The 24,122-nt window shown below is 43.7% G+C and overlaps 1 protein-coding gene across 1 annotated transcript; it reads right to left on the bottom strand.

Annotated features, from left to right (window-relative positions):
- Positions 1-356: 356 nt before the first annotated feature.
- LOC106701609 (odorant-binding protein) lies at positions 357-9,048 on the bottom strand. The gene is made up of 7 exons (XM_014483270.2): positions 8,889-9,048; positions 8,269-8,408; positions 7,339-7,409; positions 4,334-4,444; positions 3,230-3,328; positions 2,981-3,025; positions 357-564 (listed from the first exon to the last, which is right to left on the bottom strand). The coding sequence occupies exons 1-6, from the start codon at positions 8,967-8,969 to the stop codon at positions 3,003-3,005; spliced, it is 525 nt and encodes a 174-aa protein (XP_014338756.2). The 5' UTR covers positions 8,970-9,048; the 3' UTR covers positions 357-564; positions 2,981-3,002.
- Positions 9,049-24,122: the final 15,074 nt, after the last annotated feature.

Genomic DNA, 24,122 nt, shown 5'->3' with positions numbered 1-24,122 from the left:
CAGAATATACGTTTCCCTTATGTTGTGGCCCATGGCATTTTATACTTTCTCTCTATGAAGATCAAAGACTGGAACACGGTTCCTTTCCATGTAATGAATACGATGTTTTCTTGACATCTTTCTTGACCAGATTACCCTTTCTCACTGCAGTTAAGATGATCCATAACCCTGTCCCTATCCCATGTCTTTTCTCTCCTTCTCCCCTGGACACGTCTAGGAATCTCTATATCCTCCTCCTCAGAATTGCCTCTGATGGAACACCTATCTTATTAAAGGCATATGTTTCTGGATAGTTAAATTTAATGTGCATTTTTGGGTGTTTGAAAACGGGGACTTTTGGTACAAACACACATAACTTGACTGTAAATTGAACCAATTTATTTAAACCCTCAGAAATCAAACACCACCAGACAGGATGTGATTAGTGACCAGGAGAGATGAGATAAGAAAGGGAGTGTGAGTGTGAAGAGAGAAGGATCATGTTAACCAGGAACCAGAGAAGTCGTCTTTGTGTTGATCTTGATTCAATGGAAATGAGGACGTGTCTGGTCTCCATGACTGTTTCTGTAGGTGAATAAAACAGGACAAAATGTTTAGTTGATAAAGAAAGCTGAGCACTGAAGAATTGATGCTTTTGAACTGTGGTGTTGGAGAAGACTCTTGAGTCCCTTGGACTGCAAGGAGTTCCAACCAGCCCATCCTAAAGGAGATCAATCCTGAATATTCATTGGAAGGATTAATGCTGAAGCTGAAACTCCAATACTTTGGCCACCTGCTGCAAAGAACTGACTCACTGGAAAAGACCCTGATGCTGGGAAAGATTGCAGGCAGGAGAAGAGGGGGACAATAGAAGATGAGATGGTTGGATGGCATCACCGACTCAATGGACATGAGTTTGAGTAACCTCTGGGAGTTGGTGATGGACAGGGAGCTGCAGTCCATGGACACTGTGTCTGCAAAGAGCTGGACACAACCGAGTGACTGAACTGAACTGAAAAGTTTAGTAGAGTCGACTGTGTGATGGCTGATGGGGTGAGCCTCAGGCAGTAGGTTGTCCAGGGTACAGAAGCTGGGAGGTGATCCAATGTCAGAATCCTGGTGGCACTCACTACTCCACATCTCTGATGTAGGTGGGGATCCATGTGGAATTTTCCCCAGGATGTACTTATGAGGTGACCTTCTATCTATATGATCCATTATAGGAGTAATGGTTTCACAATGCACATTCAGATTCTGTGATTAGAGTGCATTCTTCTAACTCTCCAAGTTTTGTCTTTAGGGTCTTCAAGAAATAATTTTTAAAAATTTAATTTATATTGAAGTATAGTTGATTAACTATGTTGCATTAGTTTTATGTGTGCAGCAAAGCAGTTAGTTTGTACATACGTATACCTATTCTTTTCCAGATTATTTTCTCATGTAGGTTTTTAAAGAGTATTACATATAGTTCCCTGTGCTATACTTTAGGACTTTTTGTCTATCCATCTTGTATATTGTAGCTTGTACCTTCTAACTCCAAATACTCATTCCATCTCTTCTCCAGCCTTTCACCCTTGGCAGCCACAAGTCTGTTATTTAGGGCTGTGACCCTGTTTCTGCTTTCTAAATAAGTTCCTCCATGTCATATTTTGGGTTTCCCTGACAGCTCAGTTGGTAAAGAGTCTGCCTGCAATGCAGGAGACTGCAGTTCGATTCCTAGGTTGGGAAGATCCCCTGGAGAAGGGATAGGCTACCTACTCCAGTATTCTTGGGCTCCCCTTGTGGCTCAGCTGGTAAAGAATCCTCCTGAAATGCAGGAGACCTAGGTTTGATCCCTGGCTTGGGAAGATCCCCTGGAAAAGGGAAAAGCTATCCACTCCAGTATTCTGGCCTGGAGAATTTCAGGACTACAGTCCATGTGGTCACAAAGACTCAGACACAACTGAGTGATTTTCATATGTCATATTTTAGATTCCACGTATGTGTGACATCATGTGATATTTGTCTTTCCCTTTCTGACCCCCCTGGTGGCTCAGAGGTTAAAGCGTCTGCCTGGAATGCGGGAGACCTGGGTTCGATCCCTGGGTCAGGAAGATCCCCTGGAGAAGGAAATGGCAACCCACTCCAGTACTCTTGCCTAGAGAATCCCATGGAGGGAGGAGCCTGATAGGCTATAGTCCACGGGGTCTCGAAGAGTCGGACAGGACTGAGCGACTTCACTTTTACTTTTCTGACTTCACTCAGTTTGATCATATCTAGGTCCAACCATGTGGCTACAAATGACATTACTTCATTCTTTTACTGAACTGAATATTCCATTGAATATACGTACCACATCTTTCTTATCATATTTGCCTGGAAGCTAGTCTTTGTCTTTGCTTTTTTTCTTTCATTTTTTTTTCTTTCTCAACAGAAAATTAAAAGCCACACTTTATCCTAGATGTGTGTCATTTTCTTAGGCTGTCTTAGGTTAGAAAGTTTAAAAATTTCACTTTAAGAAAACCATCTTGTGAAGGGGAATAGAATTCAAATGCATGTTTCAGACAGTGTGACTGGAAGACCTCTACTGGTTCTGTCAGAATTATATGAGATTGAGCACTTGTCTTGAGTCAACATGAGCACCCTTCAGTCTTGGTTCTCTTAGAGGAGGGGTGTATGTGGACAACCACAAAGTCAGGATTGAGGGGAAAACTAGTTAAGCTTCCACCAACTCGTGATCATTCCTGCTTCTCCCTGATGACTCTGGTCTGCGATATTCCTGCAGGATAAGGCTTTCTCATCAAAGCTGCTCAGGATGAATCAACCAACCAAACAGCAATTTAATATGGCTCGAGAGAAGAGGAATTACCTGTTGTGACAGAGATATTTCTCTACTGGTCAAATGTAAGCTGTGGGGCCAAAGATAATAGTTATCCACAAAATTTGGCAGATATGAAATCACCATGTGTCCTTATCGATTTATTTAATGGAACAGTATTAGTAAAAGACTGTTTTCACTTACACTGGTGTTTGTTTGGACCTTGTCACTCGGGGTGAGGATGGTCTTCTGGAGGAAAACCAAAGGGACAGGAAAGAAAGATCCACCAATTAGTACCATTCCACAGGATTTCCAAGACTTTTTTTTTAAGTACCAGATTATATAAAATAATATTTATGGAGAAATAGATATCAAATAAATTGATTTGTTTCCTGATAGTATATTTGCATATAAGGTGAATGATATACTTAGGAAAAAATAGAATTCCATTACCATTTTCCAAGAAATTCACAACATTTTTCTTGTCAATTCCTTTGTCTTCCGTCAGCTTCCAGAATTTCTCCAAGTCTTCATCTTCAACATTCAGTTTAACTGAAAAACACCACATAGAAAGCAGAATTTTGCCCCTCAGAACCCATTCTGAATGCAGAACAAGAAATGGAGTGTCCAAGTCAGATCTTCACTTTATATAAATTAAGCCTCCAACAGTTACCATTTCATGACTCAGATGTCTGCTGTCTGTCTTAAGAATTAATCCCCACCCAACTCTGTAACTAGACCTCCCACCTCAGCATCAGCAGGAGTACCCCAAAGACTCACAGGAGTTTCATGGATCTGGGGACTTCATCACACTATGGAATTGATCTGCTTGCTCACCTACTTCCAATTATCTGTACCTGCCACTGAGGTCTTGTTCTGACCCAAATAAAAAGCAGACAGAGTTCTCCCCTGATAGACACACACTCACCTCATCACACATGAAAATGGGAGATGATTTATCCTTTAATTAACCCACTATTCTGCTCAGAACCTTTCCTTAACTAGGCATATGTTGTTCCAATGATGTACACTTGTCTCAGTGCTTCTATGTAGGTATTTGGGCTTATATCAGTGTTCACAATAGCAGTGCATTTGAAAAATTGCACAGGAGAAAGATTAAAAATAAAAGTTTCTGATCCAAGTCTTAGAATCAATTGAGAAACTAGTATAAACTCAACAAATAAGAGTAGTTTCCTTATAGCCATATCTTGAAATTAAAGTGTTAAAAAAAATAAAACTAGAAACCAACACAATAATTTTCCTTCAACGAAAAATTTAAACAAAAAACTATTTCTACTAAAACTTATTGGCTATCTTTAATTTCAACAAACGGGAATTATTTAGAAATGTCTGATGATATGATCTCCTCAACCCCTCTGAGCTCCTCTTTCTTGGTAGATTTTGTTCCAGGGTCCTTATCTCCACGAACAGAAAGATCTAGGTTCCGTGGGCTGCATAATAGATACCATCACCACATAATGATTTTGTGGATAAGAGCACTGATAATGGAAGTTCTACATGACAGTGTTGATGTGCATAGGAGGATGTCACACATACCAAACAGTCCGGTCAATTCTGTCTTCTTGCCGTGTTTATCCACGTTGGTGTTATGTGCTACCAGATGCGTTCTCGACAGAGAGACAATTTTAAATACATTTTGACCCTCATCTGTGAGAGAGAGAATATGCATATATATAGGACTCCACCTTTGTGTATTTTCAGTTAGATTCATCATGGCAAGTTGAGAGTAATAGCAATAGAACATCCTGTGCTGATGTGTGGGTGGGCTGAATCCTACAGCTGCCATGGCAGCAAGGAGAGCAAGAGCAGTCGAGACTTTTCCTTATTCCCATGTTCTCATACAACTAACCAGTCACTCTTTGCCCTCTTGCTCAGCTGTCTTCTTCAACGTGTGCTCTAATGAACCCCAGTTAAAAAAAAAAAGAAAAAGAAAAATAGGAGTGTATTATCAAATCCAAGATCCAAAATTATTTGTATTTCTGTTGTTCCAGCCGTGGAACTGATTTTTCTTTAGGGTATATCAACTTAATGGTAAATCAACTGAAATGGTAAATCAACTTACCATTTCAGAGTGTAGCATGGACATGTATATACTACGATGTGTAAAACAGACAGCTAGTGGGCAGCTACTGGATAGCACAGGGAGCTCAGCTCAGTGCTCCGTGAAGACCTTGAGGGCTGGGATGGGGGAAGGGAAGGGAGGCTCCAGGGGGAAGGGATCTATGTACACATACACCTGATTGACATTGTACAGCAGAAACTAACATAACATTGCAAAGCAATTATCCTCCAATTAAAAATAAATTAAAAAATATTGGGGACAATTTGAGATGTTTTGTAGACAGACCTGCTATTGAAATAATTAATATGCAATATTATCAAATTTTAAAAATAGTTAATGAAAGAAAAAAATAATAGCGTGTGTTCTCGAGTGCCTACACTGTGCCAGGCAGCTTTAGGAACACTTGATGTTAATTCCTGTGCTTCCTCTGCCCCTCAGCTTGGGGTATGACATGTCCGTTGGTGTGAAGACAGTTCACCGGCTGGGAAGTGCAGGCAGCGAGCTCCGTCCCCACCTGGAGGGCTGCCCCTCCTCTCTGCCCCGCCCGTCCACTCTGTCCCATGTATCTGGACAAGAAGCAGCTCTGACCTACTGTGTGTCACGTCTAGACTGTCTACATCCATTCTGTCTCTCCTGGCTTCCATCACACCTAATAGTAATCCCTAAGAAAGACGGGAGGTAAAACTACCCGCCTTTGTACCTGAAACGTGCCAATGGCATTGTTCAGTGTCAGAAACACTGAAAATTATTAGTGTGATGGAGAAGGAGAAAAAATAGCAGCAGAAGCAGCTTCATAGTCTCAGAGCCCCTAGATGTTACATACAATGTGCCCAAGCCTACCATGAGTCTAGAGCCTGGGGTCACGCTGGGACAACTTAAGTTGGATGATGCAGGTCCTGAGATTATCCGTGACTGCCTGTGGTTGACCATGACTTCAGCAAGGTGGGCATTGCAGCATCACTGAACTGGCTGTGACGTTAACGAAGGCAACGGGACAGTGAGAGCCAACCTATCTTATGGGCGTCAGGTCACCATTAAGGCTTGATGTGGGTACACCTCACAGCCCCCAAAACACAGTTGGGGGGTAGCACTTGCTGGTCCCCAAGAGATCTTACAAGAAGGGGTTATAACCTATTTCTCCCTTTTTTAGTCGCTCTGTAAAAACTGCAGCTAAAAAGGGTTGCAAAACTGGAGAAAAAGTAAAGACAGCGGAAGCACTGAGATTTGGCCAAAGGAAAAAATAATATCAGTAAGAAAATAAAAACATAATTTAAAAGTTGTCAAATATTAAAAGCCATTCAGGAAATTTTCCAGGCATAAATGTCACTGATTTGTGTTCGTCGTATAAGCATTGTGCGACTGTTTCGTTTAGACACGGGTTGTCATCACATGCTGCTACATTTAAATCACAGTCAAATATGTAGCCCTTAGAACGTTTACTGTCTGAGCTGAAACTCCAGTACTTTGGCCACCTCATGTGAAGAGTCGACTCATTGGAAAAGACCCTGATGTTGGGAGGGATTGGGGGCAGGAGGAGAAGGGGATGACAGAGGATGAGATGGCTGGAGGGCACCACCGACTCGATGCACATGAGTTTGTGTGAACTTTGGGAGTCGGTGATGGACAGGGAGGCCTGGCGTGCTGCAATTCATGGGGTCGCAAAGAGTTGGACACGACTGAGCGACTGAACTAAGACTTTTAAAATTAGGAAGGCAGTTTGGGGCCATTATAAAGAAGTTAAAAGTCTTAGCCAGCATCCCTACTGCTTTGACCAACAGTTTCCTTTATGGTTGAACTCAAGATGATTTCCTTGGGTTCAAGTTCATCCTCTGTACCTTGGATGGATTAAGATGTTTAAAATTGTTTGAAAAAAGTGACACTGATGTGAAGACTCAAGATAGACCCTTGAGACATCAGTTCGTAAGGCTGTTGTAAACTGTCTGAGAACCATATGAAATACAGGTCTATACCTGTTATTCTCAGTGGCTAACACTCCTGAGGAGAAGGCAATGGCACCCCACTCCAGCACTCTTGCCTGGAAAATCCCATGGAAGGAGGAGCCTGGTAGGCTGCGGTCCATGAGGTTGCTAACAGTCGGACACGACTGAGCGACTTCACTTTCACTTTTCACTTTCATGCATTGGAGAAGGAAATGGCAACCCACTCCAGTGTTCTTGCCTGGAAAATCCCAGGGACGGCGGAGCCTGGTGGGCTGCCATGTATGAGGTCACAGAGTCGGACACGACTGAAGCGACTTAGCAGTAGCAGTAACACTCCTGATTGGGAGGAGACCTCCAGGCCGTGTGTTTGAATCATTGTCTCATGACAAAGTGAAGTGCTTGAATATCCTAAGGACTGGAGCCTGCTCACCCCTCTAATTGTTAGCAGGAGTAGAATTCAGGTGTGTGGGGTTATGGAAGACAATTGTCCCAAGATTTCTACCCAAATGTTCTCTGACCAGTGAAGCAGTCATACTTACAGTCAGCAACATAAGTACCATCGTCTTGCTTTGTAGCCTTGATATGTACATTCTTCCATTTTCCATTCCGCCTTAAAAAGCAAACATATACAAGGTGTTTGAAGCAATGGAAAAAGTAGACATATACTTAGAATTTTCTTTGTTTTATCCCCACAGGGTAATCTTATCATCTGAAGTTCTAAGAGAGGAGACAATAAGCAGACCCATTGTTAACTTGTGGCTCAGTGGGTAGACATCTAATTTTGAGGAAAAGGAGAGTTTGGGCAGAGATGGAGAAATTTGGTATCTGCACAGTGGAGTTCACGAAAAAGATGTGTGCCTGTCAAAACATATTGAACTATGCCCTCCACGAAAGAAAGAATTAGTTGCTCAGTCACATCTGACTCTTTGTGACCCCATGGACAGTAGCCCACCAGGCTCCTCTGTCCATGGGATTCTCCAGGCAAGAATACTGGAGTGGGTTGCCATTTCCTTCTCAAGGGGATGTTCCCGACCCAAGGATCGAACTCAGTTGTCTTGCATTGCAGGCAAATTCTTTATCATCTGAACCACCGGGGAAGGCTTACGCCTTCCACAAAGCTGCATATAATAATTGCTCATGGGCTTCCCAGGAGGTTCAAGTGGTAGACATGCAGGTTCAATCCCTGGATTGGCAAGATGCCCAGGAGGAGGGCACGGCAGTCCTCTCCAGCATTCTTGCCTGGAGAATCCCCATGGACAGAGGACCCTGGTGGTCTACAGGCCACAGGTTTGCAAAGAGTCAGACACTTCTGAAACAACTTAACAAGCCACATGCTCACTTCAATCAGGTTGATTTCAGAAGGATTAGCCGTATGAAAATTCAAAAGTGTGTTTGTGTGTGTGTGATAGTTGCTCAGTTGTGTCTGATTTTTCACACATGTGTTTTCCTTCTTGGTTATTTGTACTTACTTGACAGAAAAGTAAAAGTCCACTGTGCCCTTTTCATCATCAAACACAAGTTTACGGAAGTAAGTCCTGAATGGTCCATTCTCCTGGATTTTCTCTGGGTTGGTGGATCCAATGTACACTGTTCTCCATGGTCCTGAAAGCTGAAAGCAAAATCCCCCTTAGAAAATGTAGTTCTTGTCTTTTTATTTCATCCAGCATCATGAGTCAAAGGTTTCCCACCCCCAGTGCAAGTCAGCACACATTATCTACCTTGACTGGACAAAGCAGGATTTATGAAATAATGCAAAACCGAGTCAGAGCAAAAGAAGGAATTGAGACATTTCTGAGACAGCTTGAGTTCTCATGTCAAATACAAGATCTCAAAATCAACAGCTGTTTGGCTGATCCACTTTTTTCTGTTACAAGACTAGTAAAAATGCCTGAGAGTCAATTAATACACAGTAGAGATGACACAGAGACGAAACGGAGCAGGTCTAGAGTCAGTTAATGGAGCAGTATTGAGTCGGAGGGAGGAGGATCGTTTAGTGGGTCCACATATCAAAACCACAAAAGGGACACACACACACACACACACACACACACACCCAAGGCCTCCTCCCAGATCAGACGGTCCCTGGTACCTCTGAGAGATTTTGCTCAGCTTCCTCTTCTTGGGCGGCACAAACCACACCAAGGAGAAGAGTCAGGAACAGAACCTTCATCTTATCTCTCGTGGTACTTTGTCTGTCAAGGCTGACTGTGTCCCAGTGGCTGGAGAGGACGGGAATTGTGCCACTTTTTATAGGATCGTTTTGTTGGTGTGACGTGTCACGAACCAATGGTTGTTCCTCCTAAGCCCAAGGTTACACAGAAGTCATCTTCCGTATCCTGTTTGGCAGGGATCTGCTGTTTGTGTTATCTTTATCATGAGGGTTGTTTTAAGAGAAGCTTAAGAGGATCTGGACATGGAACATTTAGAGGGAGTGAGATATCACAATGCACTCTAATGTTCCAAGGCCAGGAATATTTATTTACCTTTGTATCCTGAGATAAGGCTGGGATAACTGTCCAAGGTACATATCTCCAACTCCTCTGCCATTTCCTTAACATTTAGGAGATAGTCTAAATTTATTTTCTAAAGTTGAGTGTGTGATTTAACAAAGTTAAAAAATATTTCTGAAGAGACCTTTGGAAAACCTCCCATTTCTCTGAGGGGAGGGACACGTCAGCACAAAATGTTGATCACCTCTTCCTGCCCCACAGCGGGCTCTGTCCTCCTTATAGCTAGGAGGAGGTTCTGTCCAAATGCCCCTTACCCTCATGTCTGAAAAGGCACGTAAGCAATTCTGTTCCTCTCTCCCCTTCAAGACATCCTTTATCCATCTAATCTGTGATATATCATTTACTCATTGACTCAGTTGTTTCTAAGGAAGTGAAAAAGCACGACTGTATTTCTTGTAACTTGTAGAATTTAAAATAAAAAAGGAAATTTCCTAACTCTATACATCTAGTTACTCTCAAGGTCCCTCAAACAGCCAAAGAATCTCTACTTTGTATTTTTTTTTCCACAACCAGGGATCTTAGTTACCCAACCAGGGGTGGAATCATCACCTCATGTAGCGGATGTGTTGAGTCTTAACCCTTGGACCACCAGAGTCATCCTGACTCAGATCATTTTAACAGGAGTATGATCCCAGCTAACACCTCTTATCTATCCATCATCACCCTTCCATCTCTCCTTAGGCACCTCTAACATTCTCACGTTTTCCTTTCATATTCTTACCAACACGTGTCACCGGGGAGTGTGTTCTTGGACCATCCCATCTCAGGAAGACCTTTCTAACTGCCAATCAAGGGGGGGATTAAACACAGTTTCTCCAAGAGGTTATTGCAGCAGGTTTTAGCAACCTGCTTGTTTGTAACTAAAGGCAGTCATAGGACCTTTAATCCAAAGTCTCCTTCATAAATATTGACAAAAAATGTAGGTAAAAAACTGATAAACAAAGCAGAATCACCTTACTCAAACAATAATCTTGTAATCCCCCAACAAATAATAATAAACCATGCTTGGTACATCTTCCTGGTGTCTCCTCGATTCTCCAGTTTTCTGGAACTACAAAGCCTCTCTTTCCAAGTTTATTAATTTTGTCTTACTTTCCTTTTTCTCTGTGGTCACTGTTTTTATATCTTATATTACACAACTCCTATCTAAACAATGCAAGGAAACGTGTGACCTTGGTCACGAAGAACACACAGGTTCCCTCATGGACTCCTGACCACGGTTCAACGTTATTAGAATCTAAAGTAGAAATAAAGAACCGCAAGCCCATCTTTAAAGGTCTGATCTTGGAGACACTCTCTACCTCAGTTTAGTTCAGTTGCTCATTCACATCTGACTCTTTGCGACCCCATGGACTGCAGCACACCAGGCCTCCCTGTCCATCACCAACTCCCAGAGTTTTTACTCAAACTCATGTCCATTGAGTTGGTGATGCCATCCAACCATCTCATCCTCTGTCATCTCCTTCTCCTCCAGCCTTCAATCTTTCCCAGCATCAGGGTCTTTTCCAGTGAGTCAGTTCTTCACGTCAGGTGGCCAAAGTATTGAAGTTTCAGCTTCAACATCAGTCCTTCCAATGAATACCCAGGACTGATCTCCTTTAGGATGGACTGGGTGGAGCTCTTTGCAGTGCAAGGGACTCTCAAGAGTCTTCTCCAAAATCACAGTTCAAAAGTATCAATTCTTCAGCGCTCAGCTTTCTTTATAGTCTGACTCTCATATCCATGCATGACTACTGGAAAAACCATAGCCTTGATTAGATGGGCCTTTGTTGGCAAAGTAATGTCTCTGCTTTTTAATATGCTCTCTAGCTTGGTCATACCTTTCCTTCCAAGGTGTAAGAGTCTTTTAATTTCATGGCAGCAGTCACCATCTTCAGTGATTTTGGAGCCCCAAAAAATAAAGCCAGGCAGTGTTTCCACTGTTTCCCAATCTATTTGCCATGAAGTGATGGAACCAGATGCCATGATCTTCATTTTCTGAATGTTGAGCTTTAAGTCAACTTTTTCACTCTCCTCTTTCACCTTCATCAAGAGGCTCTTTTGTTCCTCTTCACTTTCTGCCATAAGGGTGGTGTCATCTGCATATCTGAGGTTATTGATATGTCTCCCGGCAATCTTGATTGCAGCTTGTGCTTCTTCCAGCCGAGCGTTTCTCATGATGTACTCTGCATATAAGTTAAATAAGCAGGGTGACAATATACAGCCTTGACACGCTCCTTTTTCTATTTGGAACCGGTCTGTTGTTCCATGTCCAGTTCTAACTGTTGCTTCCTGACCTGCATACAGATTTCTCAAGAGGCAGGTCAGGTGGTCTGGTATTCCCATCTCTTTCAGAATTCCAGTTTCTCTACATGGTGCCTCTCAATTGAGTACATGCTCTGTGACCCCAGAGAAGGTTATTGTCTATGCTGGTTCAAATGGAGCATGTGCCCCCACACCCAGGAGAGACACTTGTCATGTATGGTTGTGACAGTGGGAGAGGTGGGTGGTGACACCTTCCATCTGGTTGTTAGAAATGAAACAGGATGCTAAACAGCCTACAATATGCAGGGCAGCCCCTGACAGAGAACTGTCCCATCACATGTCCATCACAGGGAGGCTGAGAAATCCTGAATCGCCTGAGTTACCCTGCTGCCCTGACCCAGGATGAAGCCTCAGTCCTCATAGGAACCTGTAGATTTCTGCAGGACACGGTTCTCTGTCCAGTGTAACAGCCCCACACTCCCTTACTCTTTCTCCTTCCCCCAGTTTATCATCCTCTGTTCTTTTTTAAGCAGTCTTCATCTACTGATGAGCAACTTTAACAGTGTCATGGCCTTTGCACTTTGGTGTTGGTTGAGTCCCCATTGGTACAGCTCGTGAATTAATAAGTCAGGGTGTTTCTTTGGGGATTTTGGCTTGTGATGGGCAAATGTGGGCTACCGTGTGTGTGTGTGTGTGTATGTATATGCCATTTCTTAGTCAAAACAAAGACCGAAGGATGTATTAAGGACTGGAATCCAGAGCCATTGTCCAAGGGTCATTAGATGCCTGGGCATATGGTAGAAAGGGTTGTATTCAGCACTATCCAGTGGACGAGGAAGAAGGCTCTAGAAGGCCAGGGGGCACTGGCCCTGGTGTGTCTAGAAGTCACCCAGCACCCTGACCCTGCCACTGTTCACGCTGAGAAGTGTGATGTCAGGGAAAGACGTCAGGATTCAGTAAGACAAACAGGAATGTACAAAGACAGAAGGAAGGCGCACGTATGTTCTCACGGGAGTCCCCACCTAGCAGCAGAGCGACCCAGAGTAGGGATTTCTGTAAATAGTTACCCACAGTGTACAATTTCAGCATAGCTGCCAAAGGTGCCCTCTTAGTGTGACTCAGGAAAGACTGACCACTTCTTCCACTACACGTCAGGGAAACACTTTGCGGTGCGCACAGCCCAAGCAAATGACAGATAGCACTCGATGTGCGTAGAGGATAGAGCATCTATACTTCACATCAAGCTTTCGTGCTCTAAATGTTCACCGCTTTCTTTGAGCTTTATTTGATGTTGAAAATCTCTCAAAGCTCTCCAGCTGGAGAGAAACAGAAACACACGAGAAGAAGCAAAAGTCATGTATCCATGACCTTCCTGGTACTTGGGGAAAGTTTTAGGATTGCAGGTTGACGTGGACAGGACCAAATGTCCTACAGATCCCAGAGAGGATGGGTCCCGTAGAGAAAGGTCCATTGTGTCTCAGCACTGAGCACCTTTGTTTTAATGTTCCCATACTGGTATTTATTAATCACTCTCTGTTTTCTTTCCATCACACGTGTTAGTCTGGCTGAATGGCACACATTAATTCCGTTCTGGGCATTTCAGTCAGTCGGTCTGTTGACACTGCTCTTGATAAAAGGGTGTTATTATTAAGATCATTTGTATAGGAATGGTGAAGTTTCCTTGTCCACAGAACGTCTCGATTTCTCCTTTATCAGACAGGAGCAGGCTAGAGAATAAGTTCAGTACAATGTGCTGTAAACATTTACCTACTCATAAATGTTTACCTACTCACAATGTGCTCATAAAGAATGTATGTGCTGTACAGTCCTCCTGTCCACGCTTTGGCATGAATTTAGTACATACAGATTGAATGCCAATAAGAGACTAAGCCTCAGGATTCATCAGAAAGCAGATGGGCCCAGTAATTCATCCAGTGAGCTGTCTTCCTGTGGAAGCAGACAGATACATACTAATAGCAGCTAACAGATGATTGCCAATTCTGTTGTTGTTCAGCTGCTCAGTCACGGACGATTCTTTGTGACCCCATGTACTGCAGAACACCAGGCTTCCCTGTCCTTCACCATCTCCCTGAGCTTGCTTAAATTCATCTCCATTGAATGGGTGATGCCATCCAACCATATCATCCTGTGTGGTCCCCTTCTCCTCCTGCCTTCAGTCTTTCCCAGCATCCCAGTCATTTCCAATGACTCAGCTCTTCCCATCAGGTAGCCAAAGTATGGGAGCTTCAGCTCCAGCATCAGTCTTTCCAATGAATATTCGTGGTTGATTCTCTTTAGGATGGACTGGTTGGATCTCCTTGCAGTCCAAGGGACTCAAGAGTCTTATCCAACACCACAGTTAGAAAGCATCACTTCTTCAGCACTCCGTCTTCTTTATGGTCCAACTCTCACATCCATACGTGAATACTGGAAAGACAATAGCTTCGACTATACAGACTTTGCTGGCAAAGTAATCTGTCTGCTTTTTAATACACTGTCTAAGTTTGTCATAGCTTGTCTTCCAAGGATCAAGTGTCTTTTAATATCATGGATGTAGTCACTGTTCTCAGTGATTTTGTAGCCCAAGAAAATAAAGTTTTTACTATTTCCATTGTTTCCCCATCTATATGCCATGAGGTGATGTAACCAGATGCCATGATCTTGGTTTTCTGAATGTTGAGTTTTAAGTCAGCTTTTCACTCCCCTTTCCCTCTTTATATGCTGTAGGATGAAGTAAGGAATATTTCCATAGAAATGGTTTTCAGCAATGCTCTGAGGATAGTTGGATGAGTGAGTTAAATGCGAATCTGTGAGAAGAGCAAAATATGACTTGAGATAAGAAAGTACAGATGTGTTTTGAAAAGTCCCCTTGGTTGGTTTATCTATCAAAATTCTATAAGTCCATTCACTCTTTTTTTTTTTTCAAGATTTTTTTTAATGTGGACCCCTTTTAAAATCTTTATTGAATTGGTTACAATATTGTTTCTATTTTGTTTTTTTTTTTTGTTTTTAACATGATACATGTAGGGTCTTGGCTTCCGATCAGTGTTGGGACCTGCAGCCTATTTATTGGAAGGTTAAGTTCTAACCACTGGACCCACAGGGAAGTTGCATTCACTTTGATAAGGCATTTTATTTTTTAAAAATGTATGAAACCATCAATACATACAAAAACCATTAACTGGCTTGTTGCTTGTGGTGATAAATCACTCAGAAATAAATTTTACAGTCTAGTAGCTATGAAATATTCATGGGGGAAATATAAGAAATTGGATTCATACATTAGATCTTTATGAGTCCACAGAATCTGTGAAAATATTAGTACTTGAAATAAACAAACAAAAAAAAAGAAATAAACAGAAAGATGACTATTTTTATTTTTTAATTCTCATGTATGTGTAAAACAAAGACATCTTTCCAGTAGGTTAGTATGTTTGTGCATTAATGAAAAAACATTAATAGATACAGAATTGTTAGGAATTTTTCTTTATCCATGGCTCTGTTGGTGAACATTTAGGTCACTTCCATGTCCTGGCTATTGTACATACTGCTGTTGTACATTGGTGTGCATGTACTTTTTGAAATTATGGTTTTCTCTACATATATAGGTTTTAATGAAAACTTTCAGAAGTACCTAATTCTGCCTAGGGGATTAAGGATCAAATCTGAATGGGAAGTACTTTAATTGCAACTCATATGATCATATGGATGGTTTTGTCTGAGCCTAGTGATATTTCTTCGTTACCTCTTGGAAATTTTTCAATTAAATCTTCTTGCCCTGCAGATTTCTGGAACATTGTACTCAACTCCTTTAATAGATAAAGGACATTAGAAAGTTTCTGTTTCATTGTGTTTTTCTTTCTTTTTTATTTTATTTATTTTTTTAATTTAATTTTTAACTTTACAATATTGTATTGGTTTTGCCATATATCAACATGAATCTGCCACAGGTATACACGTGTTCCCCATCCTGAACCCTCCTCCCTCCTCCCTCCCTGTACCATCCCTCTGGGTCGTGCCAGTGCATTGGGGTTTAATTTTAGTAAACATCTTTGAGGTAATGTGTAAATTTCATCTTGAGTGTTAATTTGAATAACAACATCTGTTTACAGTTCAGTCGTGTTCTTTGTCTTCTGGATTTGTGGTGATAATCCTTTAATTTAGTAATAGTTATCACAAGTTCATATAGCACGGGCGGCTGCGACAGCACACGTAACGTGGCCGAGAGGAGCTACCCCACGTCCGAGGTCAGGGGTGGCGGCCAGGAGGCGCTACCCACTGCCCTAGGCCAGGGGCGGTGGCCGAGAGGAGTAACCCCACGTCCAAGGAGCAGTGGCTGTGCGGGCGCAGGAGGGCCTAGAGGAGCTATCCCACGTTCAAAGTCAGGAGGGGCGGCAGTGAGGCGATATCCCTCATCCAAGGTAAGAGAAACCCAAGTAAGACGGTAGGTGTTGCAAGAGGGCATCAGAGGGCAGACACACTGAAACCATAATCACAGAAAACTACTCAATCTAATCACACTAGGACCACAGCCTTGTCTAACTCAATGAAACTAAGCCATGCCCATGGGGCCACCCAAGATGGGTGGGTCATGGTGGAGAGGTCTGACAGAATGTGGCCCACTGGAGAAGGGAATGGCAAACCACTTCAGTATTCTTGCTTTGAGAACCCCATGAACAGTATGAAAAGGCAAAATGATAGGATACTGAAAGAGGAACTTCCCAGGTCGGTAGGTGCCCAGTATGCTACTGGAGATCAGTGGAGAAATAACTCCAGAAAGAATGAAGGGATAGAGCCAAAGCAAAAACAATACCCAGTTGTGGATGTGACCGGTGATAGAAGCAAGGTCCGATGCTGTAAAGAGCAATATTGCATAGGAACCTGGAATGTCAGGTCCATGAATCAAGGGAAATTGAAAGTGGTCAGACAGAAGACGGCAAGAGTGAACGTCGACATTCTAGGAATCAGTGAACTAAAATGGACTGGAATGGGTGAATTTAACTCTGATGACCATTCTATCTACTACTGCGGGCAGGAATCCCTTAGAAGAAATGGAGTAGCCATCACGGTCAACAAAAGAGTCCGAAATGCAGTACTTGGATGCAATCTCACAAACGAAAGAATGATCTCTGTTCGTTTCCAAGGCAAACCATTCAATATAACCGTAATCCAAGTGAAGAGAAAGTGAAGTGGAACTAAAAAGCCTCTTGATGAAAGTGAAAGAGAAGAGTGAAAAGTTGGTTTAAAGCTCAGCATTCAGAAGACAAAGATCATGGCATCTGGTCCCATCACTTCATGGGAAATAGATGGGGAAATAGTGGAAACAGTCTCAGACTATTTTGGGGGGCTCCAAAATCACTGAAGATGGTGACTGCAGCCATGAAATTAAAAGACGCTTACTTCTTGGAAGAAAAGTTATGACCGACCTAGATAGCATATTCAAAAGCAGAGACATTACTTTGCCAACACAGGTCCATCTAGTCAAGGCTATGGTTTTTCCAGTGGTCATTTATGGATGTGAGAGTTGGACTATGAAGAAAGCTGAGCGCCGAAGAATTGATGCTTTTGAACTGTGATGCTGGAGAAGACTCTTGAGAGTCCCTTGGACTGCAAGGAAATCTAACCAGTCCATTCTGAAAGGATCAGCCCTGGGATTTCTTTGGAAGGAATGATGCTAAAGTTGAAAGTCCAGTACTTTGGCCACCTCATGCAAAGACTTGACTCATTGGAAAAGACTCTGATGCTGGGAGGGATTGGGGGCAGGAGGAGAAGGGGATGACAGAGGATGAGATGGCTGGATGGCATCACTGACTCGATGGACATGAGTCTGAGTGAACTCCAGGAGTTGGTGATGGACAGGGAGGCCTGGCGTGCTGCGATTCATGGGGTCGCAAAGAGTCGGACCCAACTGAGTGACTGAATTGAACTGAACTGATCACAAATTCATACAGTCACACACACACATATATATATACAAATACATTAATGCATATGTAGGTATATGATGTTTCAGAATATTTTCACTTGTTTATGCTGCTGCTGCTGCTGCTGCTGCTAAGTCGCTTCAGTCGTGTCTGACTCTGTGCGACCCCATAGACGGCAGCCCACCAGGCTCCCCCGTCCCTGGGATTCTCTAGGCAAGAACACTGGAGTGGGTTGCCATTTCCTTCTCCAATGCATGAAAGTGAAAAGTGAAAGTCAAGCCGCTCAGTCATGTCCGACTCTTAGCAACCCCATGGACTGCAGCCCACCAGGCTCCTCCGTCCATGGGACTTTCCCAGGCAAGAGTACTGGAGTGGGGTGCCATTGCCTTCTCCACTTGTTTATGAAAGGCAGTGCTTTTCAACATTTCTTAAGAGATTAACCCTGACACTCTGTATTTGGTAGCCTATCTGAGTATCTGAGGAGATACCCCATGTCCAAGGGCAAAGGAGAAGCTGCAACGAGATGGAAGGAGGGGCAAATTCGCATTTAAAATCAAACCCCATTCCTGCCATAGACGCTCAGAGGGCTCAAACAAATCTTGTGGGCACGAGGTCCCAGGGGCCCCACAGAGACGGAGACAGAACTGTGTTTGAGTGTCTCCTGTGGAGGTACGGGTCAGCGGTGGTCTGCTGCAGGAACAGGGTCTCTGGGTGTAGCAGACTTGGGTATGGCATAAGCCCTCTTGGAGGAGGTCACCATTAACCCAACAATAGAGCTGCCAGAACATACACAGGACTGGGAAATAGTCTCTTGGAGGGCACAACAGGACCTTGTGCACCAGGACCCAGGAGAAGGGAGCAGTGACCCCACAGAAGACTGTTCCGGATTTGCCTGTGGGTGTCCAGGAGTCTCTGGCTGAGGCGTGGGTTGGTGGAGACCTGCTGCAGGGTTGGGGGTTCTGAGTGTAGCAGTACATGCATGGGATGTTTTGAAGGAGGTCTCCATTAACTTCATTACCTCCACCACAGTTTGGCCCCAGGTAAATAGCAGGGAGGGGACACAGTCCCACCCATCAACAGAAAATTGGATTAACAAATTACTGAGTATGGCCCCGCCCATCAGAACAAGACCCAGGTTCATCCTCAGTCAGTCTATCCCATCAGGAAGCTTCCATAAGCTTCTTATCCTTCTCCAGCAGAGGGCAGACAGACTGAAAGCCACAAATACAGAGAACTAACCAATCTAATCTCATGGACCACAGCCTTATCTAATTCAGTGAAACCATGAGCCATACTGTGTGAGGCCATCAAGATGGACAGGTCATGGTGGAGATTTCAGACAAAATGTGGTCACTCGAGAAAGGGAATGGCAAACCACTTCAGTATTCTTGCTTTGAGAACCCCATGAACAGTATGAAAAGGCAAAATGATAGGATACTGAAAGAGGAAATCCCCAGGTCAGTAGGTGCCCAATATGCTACTGGAGATCAGTGGGGAAATACCTCCAGAAAGAATGAAGAGATGTAGCCAAAGCAAAAACAACACCCAGTTGTGGATGTGACTGGTGATGGAAGCAAGCCTTGATGCTGTAAAGAGTGATATTGCACAGAAACCTGGAATGTTAGGTCCATGAATCAAGGCAAATTGGAAGTGGTCAAACAGGAGATGACAAGACTGAGCATCGACATTTTAGGAATCAGTGAACTAAAATGGACTGGAATGGGTGAATTTAACTCAGATGACCATTATACCTACTACTTTGAACAAGAATTCCTTAGAAGAAATGGAGTAGCCATCACAGTCAATAAAAAATTCCGAAATGCAATACTTGGATGCAGTCTCAAAAAAGACAGAATGATCTCTGTTTGTTTCCAAGGCAAACCGTTCAATATCACAATAATCCAAGCCTATGCCCTGACCACTAATGCTCAAGAAGCTGAAGTTGAATGGTTCTATGAAGACCTACAAGACCTTCTAGAACTAACACCCAAAAAAGATGTTCTTTTAATTAAAGGGTACTGGGATGCAGAAGAAAGAAGTCAAGAAACACCTGGAGTAACAGGCAAATATGGCCTTGGAGTACAAAATGAAGCAAGGCAAAGGCTAATAGAGTTCTGCCAAGAGAATGCACTGGTCATGGCAAATACCCTCTTCCAACAACACAGGAGACATCTCTACACATGGACATCACCAGATGGTCAATACCGAAATCAGATTGATTATATTCTTTGCAGCCAAAGATGGAGAAGCTCTATACAGTCAGCAAAAACAAGGCCGGGAGCTGACTGTGGCTCAGATCATGAAGTCTTTATTGCCAAATTCAGACATAAAATAAAGAAAGTAGGGGAAACCACTAGCCCATTCTGGTATGACCTAAATCAAATCCCTTATGATTATACAGTGGAAGTGAGAAATAGATTTAAGGGACTAGATCTGATAGACAGAGCGCCTGATGAACTATGGATGGAGGTTCGTGGCACAGGGAGGAAGACCATCCACAAGAAGAACAAATGCAAAAGAGCAAAATGGCCGTCTGAGGAGGTCTTACAAATAGCTGGGAGAAGAAGAGAAACCAAAAGCAAAGGAGAAAAGGAAAGATATACACATCTGAATGCAGAGTTCCAAAGAATAGCAAGGAGAGATAAGAAAGCCTTCCTCAGCAATCAGTGCAAAGAAAGAGAGGAAAACAACAGAGTGGGAAGGACTAGAGATCTCTTCAGACTTCCCCAGTGGCTCAGACAGTAAAGTGTCTGTCTACAATGCGGGAGACCTGGGTTTGATCCCTGGGTCAGGAAGATCCCCTGGAGAAGGAAATGGCAATCCACTCCAGTACTATTGCCTGGAAAATCCCATGGACAGAGGAGCCTGGTAGGCTACAGTCCATGGGGTCACAAGGAGTCGGACACGACTGAGCGACGTCACTTTCAGAGATCTCTTCAAGAAAATTAGAGATACAAAGGGAACATTTCATGCAAAGATGGGCTCAATAAAGGAGAGAAATGGTATGGACCTAACAGAAGCAGAAGATATTAAGAAGAGGTGGCAAGAATACACAGAAGAACTGTACAAAAAGATCTTCACTACCCAGATAATCATGATGGCATGATCACTCACCTAGAGCCAGACATCCTGGAATGCAAAGTCAAGTGGGCCTTAGGAAGCTACACTGTGAACAAAGCTAATGGAGGTGATGGAATTCCAGTTGAACTATTTCAAATTTTGAAAGATGATGCTGTGAAAGAGCTGCATTCGATATGCCATCAAATTTGAAAAACTCATCAGTGGCCACAGGACTGGAAAAGGTCAGTTTTCATTCCAATCCCAAAGAAAGGCAATGCCAAAGAATGCTCAAACTACCACACAATTGCACTCATCTCACACACTAGCAGAGTAATGCTCAAAATTCTCCAAGCCAGGCTTCAACAGTACATGAACCGTGAACTTCCAGATGTTCAAGCTGGATTTTGAAAAGGCGGAGGAACCAGAGATCAGATTGCCAACATCTGTTAGATCATTGAAAAAGCAAGAAAGTTCCATAAAAATCTACTTCTGCTTTACTGACTACACCAAAGCCTTTGACTTTTAGGGATCAAAACAAACTGTGGAAAATTCTTAAAGAGATGAGAATACCAGACCACCTTACCTGCCTTATGAGAAACCTGTACGCAGGTCAGGAAGCAACAGTTAGAACTGGACATGGAACAACAGACTGGTTTCAAATCAGGAAAGAAGTACGTCAAGGCTATATATTCTATATTGTCACCCTGCTTATTTAACTTATATGCAGAGTACATCATGAAAAACACTGCGCTGGATGAAGCACAAGCTGGAATCAAGATTTCTGGAAGAAACATCAACAACCTCAGATATGCAGATGACACCACCCTTATGGCAGAAAGTGAAGAACTAAAAAGCCTCTTGATGAAAGTGAAAGAGGAGAGTGAAGAAGTTGGCTTAAAGCTCAACATTCAGGAAACTAAAATGGCATCCAGTCCCACCACTTCATGACAAATAGATGGGGAAACAGTGGAAACAGAGTTTATTTTGGGGGGCTCCAAAATCACTGAAGATGTTGACTGCAGCCATGAAATTTAAACACACTTGCTCCTTGGAAAAAAAAGCTATCACCAACCTAGGGGGGGAGGAGCTAAGATGGTGGAGGAGTAGGACGGGGAGAACACTTTCTCCCCCACAAATTCATCAAAAGAACATTTAAACGCCAAGTAAATTCCACAAAACAACTTCTGAATGCTGGCAGAGGACATCAGGCACCCAGAAAAGCAACCCAAGTCTTCGAAAGAAGGTAGGAAAAAATATAAAAGACAAAAAAAGGGACAAAAGAGGGAGGGACAGAGTTCCGTCCCAGGAAGGGAGTCTTAAAAAGAGAGAAGTTTCCAAACACCAGGAAACCTCCTCACTTCCGAATCTGTGCCCAGCCTTGGAAGCACAGAGGGCAACATAACAGGGAAGAAAAATAAATAATTAAAACCCGCACATTGCGAGCCCTATGGTAACTCCCCCAGCGGAGAAGCAGTGCAGACGCCTGCACACGCCATTAGCAATCGGGGGCTGGGCAGGGAGGCGCGGCGCGGGCTGCATCGCAAGAATCTGGCCTGAATACCCCGAGCGCTATCTGAGCGAAATAATTTGGGCTAGCAAACCAGACTGTGGGATATCTACCACGCGAAAAGCCAGCCCTAACCTAAGACACCACCAGGCCCGCGCACGGAACAAAGGACTGAACAGAGATAGCCGGCGGCAGACCATCCCCCTCCGGTGATAGGCAGCCAGAGCCGGAAGGGGACAATCGCAGCCCCAGAGAGACATTATCTATAAAACTGTAAGCAGGCTTCTTTGCTAACTAAAACTTCTTGAGGGTCTGGATGGTCAACATCTGCCTGAGAAGGTGCACCAGTGTACACCTAGATAACCGAGCGGCGGGGAGGTGATAAGTCGCAGCAGTCGCGCGCGCCAAACACCTCATCACCTGAGCTGCTCGGATCTGGGAAGGGCACAAAACGTAGGCCCAACCAAAAGTCTGCGCCTCTGAGGACTACCTGAGTGCCTGAACCTGAGCGGCTTGGACCTGGGAAGTACAGGCAGCCCAGGGCCGGCCGCGGATGGTTCCCAGCAGAGCAACCTAGAGGCTGAGCAGCGTGGGCAGAGAGACTACACGCGCCATGAACGGGGGGCAGACCCAGTGTGGCTGAGGCACTGCGAGCACACAGGCTTTCTTATCTCTCCTTGCCAGTGTTATTTGTTTGCAGCATCCCTCCCTACCTCCACTCAGCACGAATGAACAAGTGAGCCTAAAAAAAAAAAAAAAAAGTGTCCTCCACCGTCCCCTTTGTGTCAGGGTGGAAACCAGACACTGAAGAGACCAGCAAACAGAAGAAGCTATAACAGAGGGAACCGCCTTGGAAGCTACAGGCAATAGATTAAAACCCTGTGGTTACTACCATCTACATAGGGAGGGGCCTATAGATCTTGAGAAATATAAGTCGGACCAAGGAACTAGCTAAAAATGAACTGAACCCACAATACTCACAACAAAACCGGACGAAACAAAACGCCCAGGTTGGGCGTCCCTAGCTACCAGGGGCTCCTGCTGGGAGGTGATCTTCATTTTGACACCTTCCTGGCCCCATCCTCTGCTCAGTGGCCCTTCCTGCCCACCTGAGTCCAACCTTGGTGACACAGTACCTCTTTCTACCCTGAAACACTGATACCCCAGAACTTTCCACTGTGAGGACAGCCAAAGTGTGTGATTTGTCCAGTCTCCCAGCCCCTGCTGCCAAAGTGACTTTCTGTAGCCTTGAGGATCTCTGCTACTTCCTACCAGGAATGGGCAAGGTCTGGGTCCAGTTTAACATAGTTCTTACCTTTACAGAAGCTGGAGATTGAATTTGTTTCTAGAGGGCCCTGTTCACCCCAAACCAGGGACTGCCCTTAGAGTGTCAAAAGTGGGGGTATTTTTAAACACCAACACACTTGACTGCGATGAAAAGGACAAGTTCTTGGAAATACACCACATGAGACTTATCAGAAGGTTTGGGTCAGGGGAGTCTAAAATGTTAGTTGCTTTAACATAAAAGAAATTAAAGCAGCTAGAAAAAGGCTTCTTAAGACACACCATGGCCTGTCAAGATTGCCTTTGCCTGTCCATTTTCCTTAAACTGCTGCCAGAAAAAAAATGTTTGGCCAGAGTGTCACTATCAAGGGGACCAGCTGACTTGTATGATAGCCTATGTGATAAAAGACAGCTTTGGCTGCATCTTGTACCTGACCTGGCCTAAGATTTCTGTTTACACAAGACTTTTCAGCAGTTCAACTTTAAGTTGTAGTTGAGACAGCTGCCACTCTTGAGGGTTCTCTCAAGCCTGGGAATGATGTAGGAGAATTTTTCTTGTTTGGTCTAGAAATGGTGTTCAGTTTTTATCTTATGATGTTTTGGGGGGAGGTTTAACTCCTGACAGTGTCTGGAAAACTGCACCTGATGTTCTCAAAGATCACCAGAAGGGAATGGAGGTTTGTTGAGTTTACAAACAAAGATTAAGCCAAAGGCTGTGGGAAGACAGCTTCCTGGTGCCAGGGAGGCTGGGATCTGGGGAGGTGCCTTGAGGCTGTATCCTGCATCCCTGATGT

Source organism: Bos mutus, unplaced genomic scaffold (genome assembly GCF_027580195.1).
Source record: "Bos mutus isolate GX-2022 unplaced genomic scaffold, NWIPB_WYAK_1.1 CTG451, whole genome shotgun sequence".
Classification (NCBI taxonomy): Eukaryota; Metazoa; Chordata; class Mammalia; order Artiodactyla; family Bovidae; genus Bos; species Bos mutus.
Note: the sequence above shows the minus strand (reverse complement) of the source record. Positions and strands in the feature narration are given on the sequence as shown.

Bases quoted from the DNA above. Each gene is read 5' to 3' on its own strand.
- LOC106701609 (XM_014483270.2), bottom strand. From the start codon at position 8,969: ATGAAGGTTCTGTTCCTGACTCTTCTCCTTGGTGTGGTTTGTGCCGCC. The intron at 3,329-4,333 runs GTATGTGTGACA...GGTGTTTTTCAG, and splicing joins AGAATTGACCGGACTGTTTG to TTAAACTGAATGTTGAAGAT. The intron at 3,026-3,229 runs GTAATGGAATTC...GTTTTCCTCCAG, and splicing joins TGTGAATTTCTTGGAAAATG to AAGACCATCCTCACCCCGAG.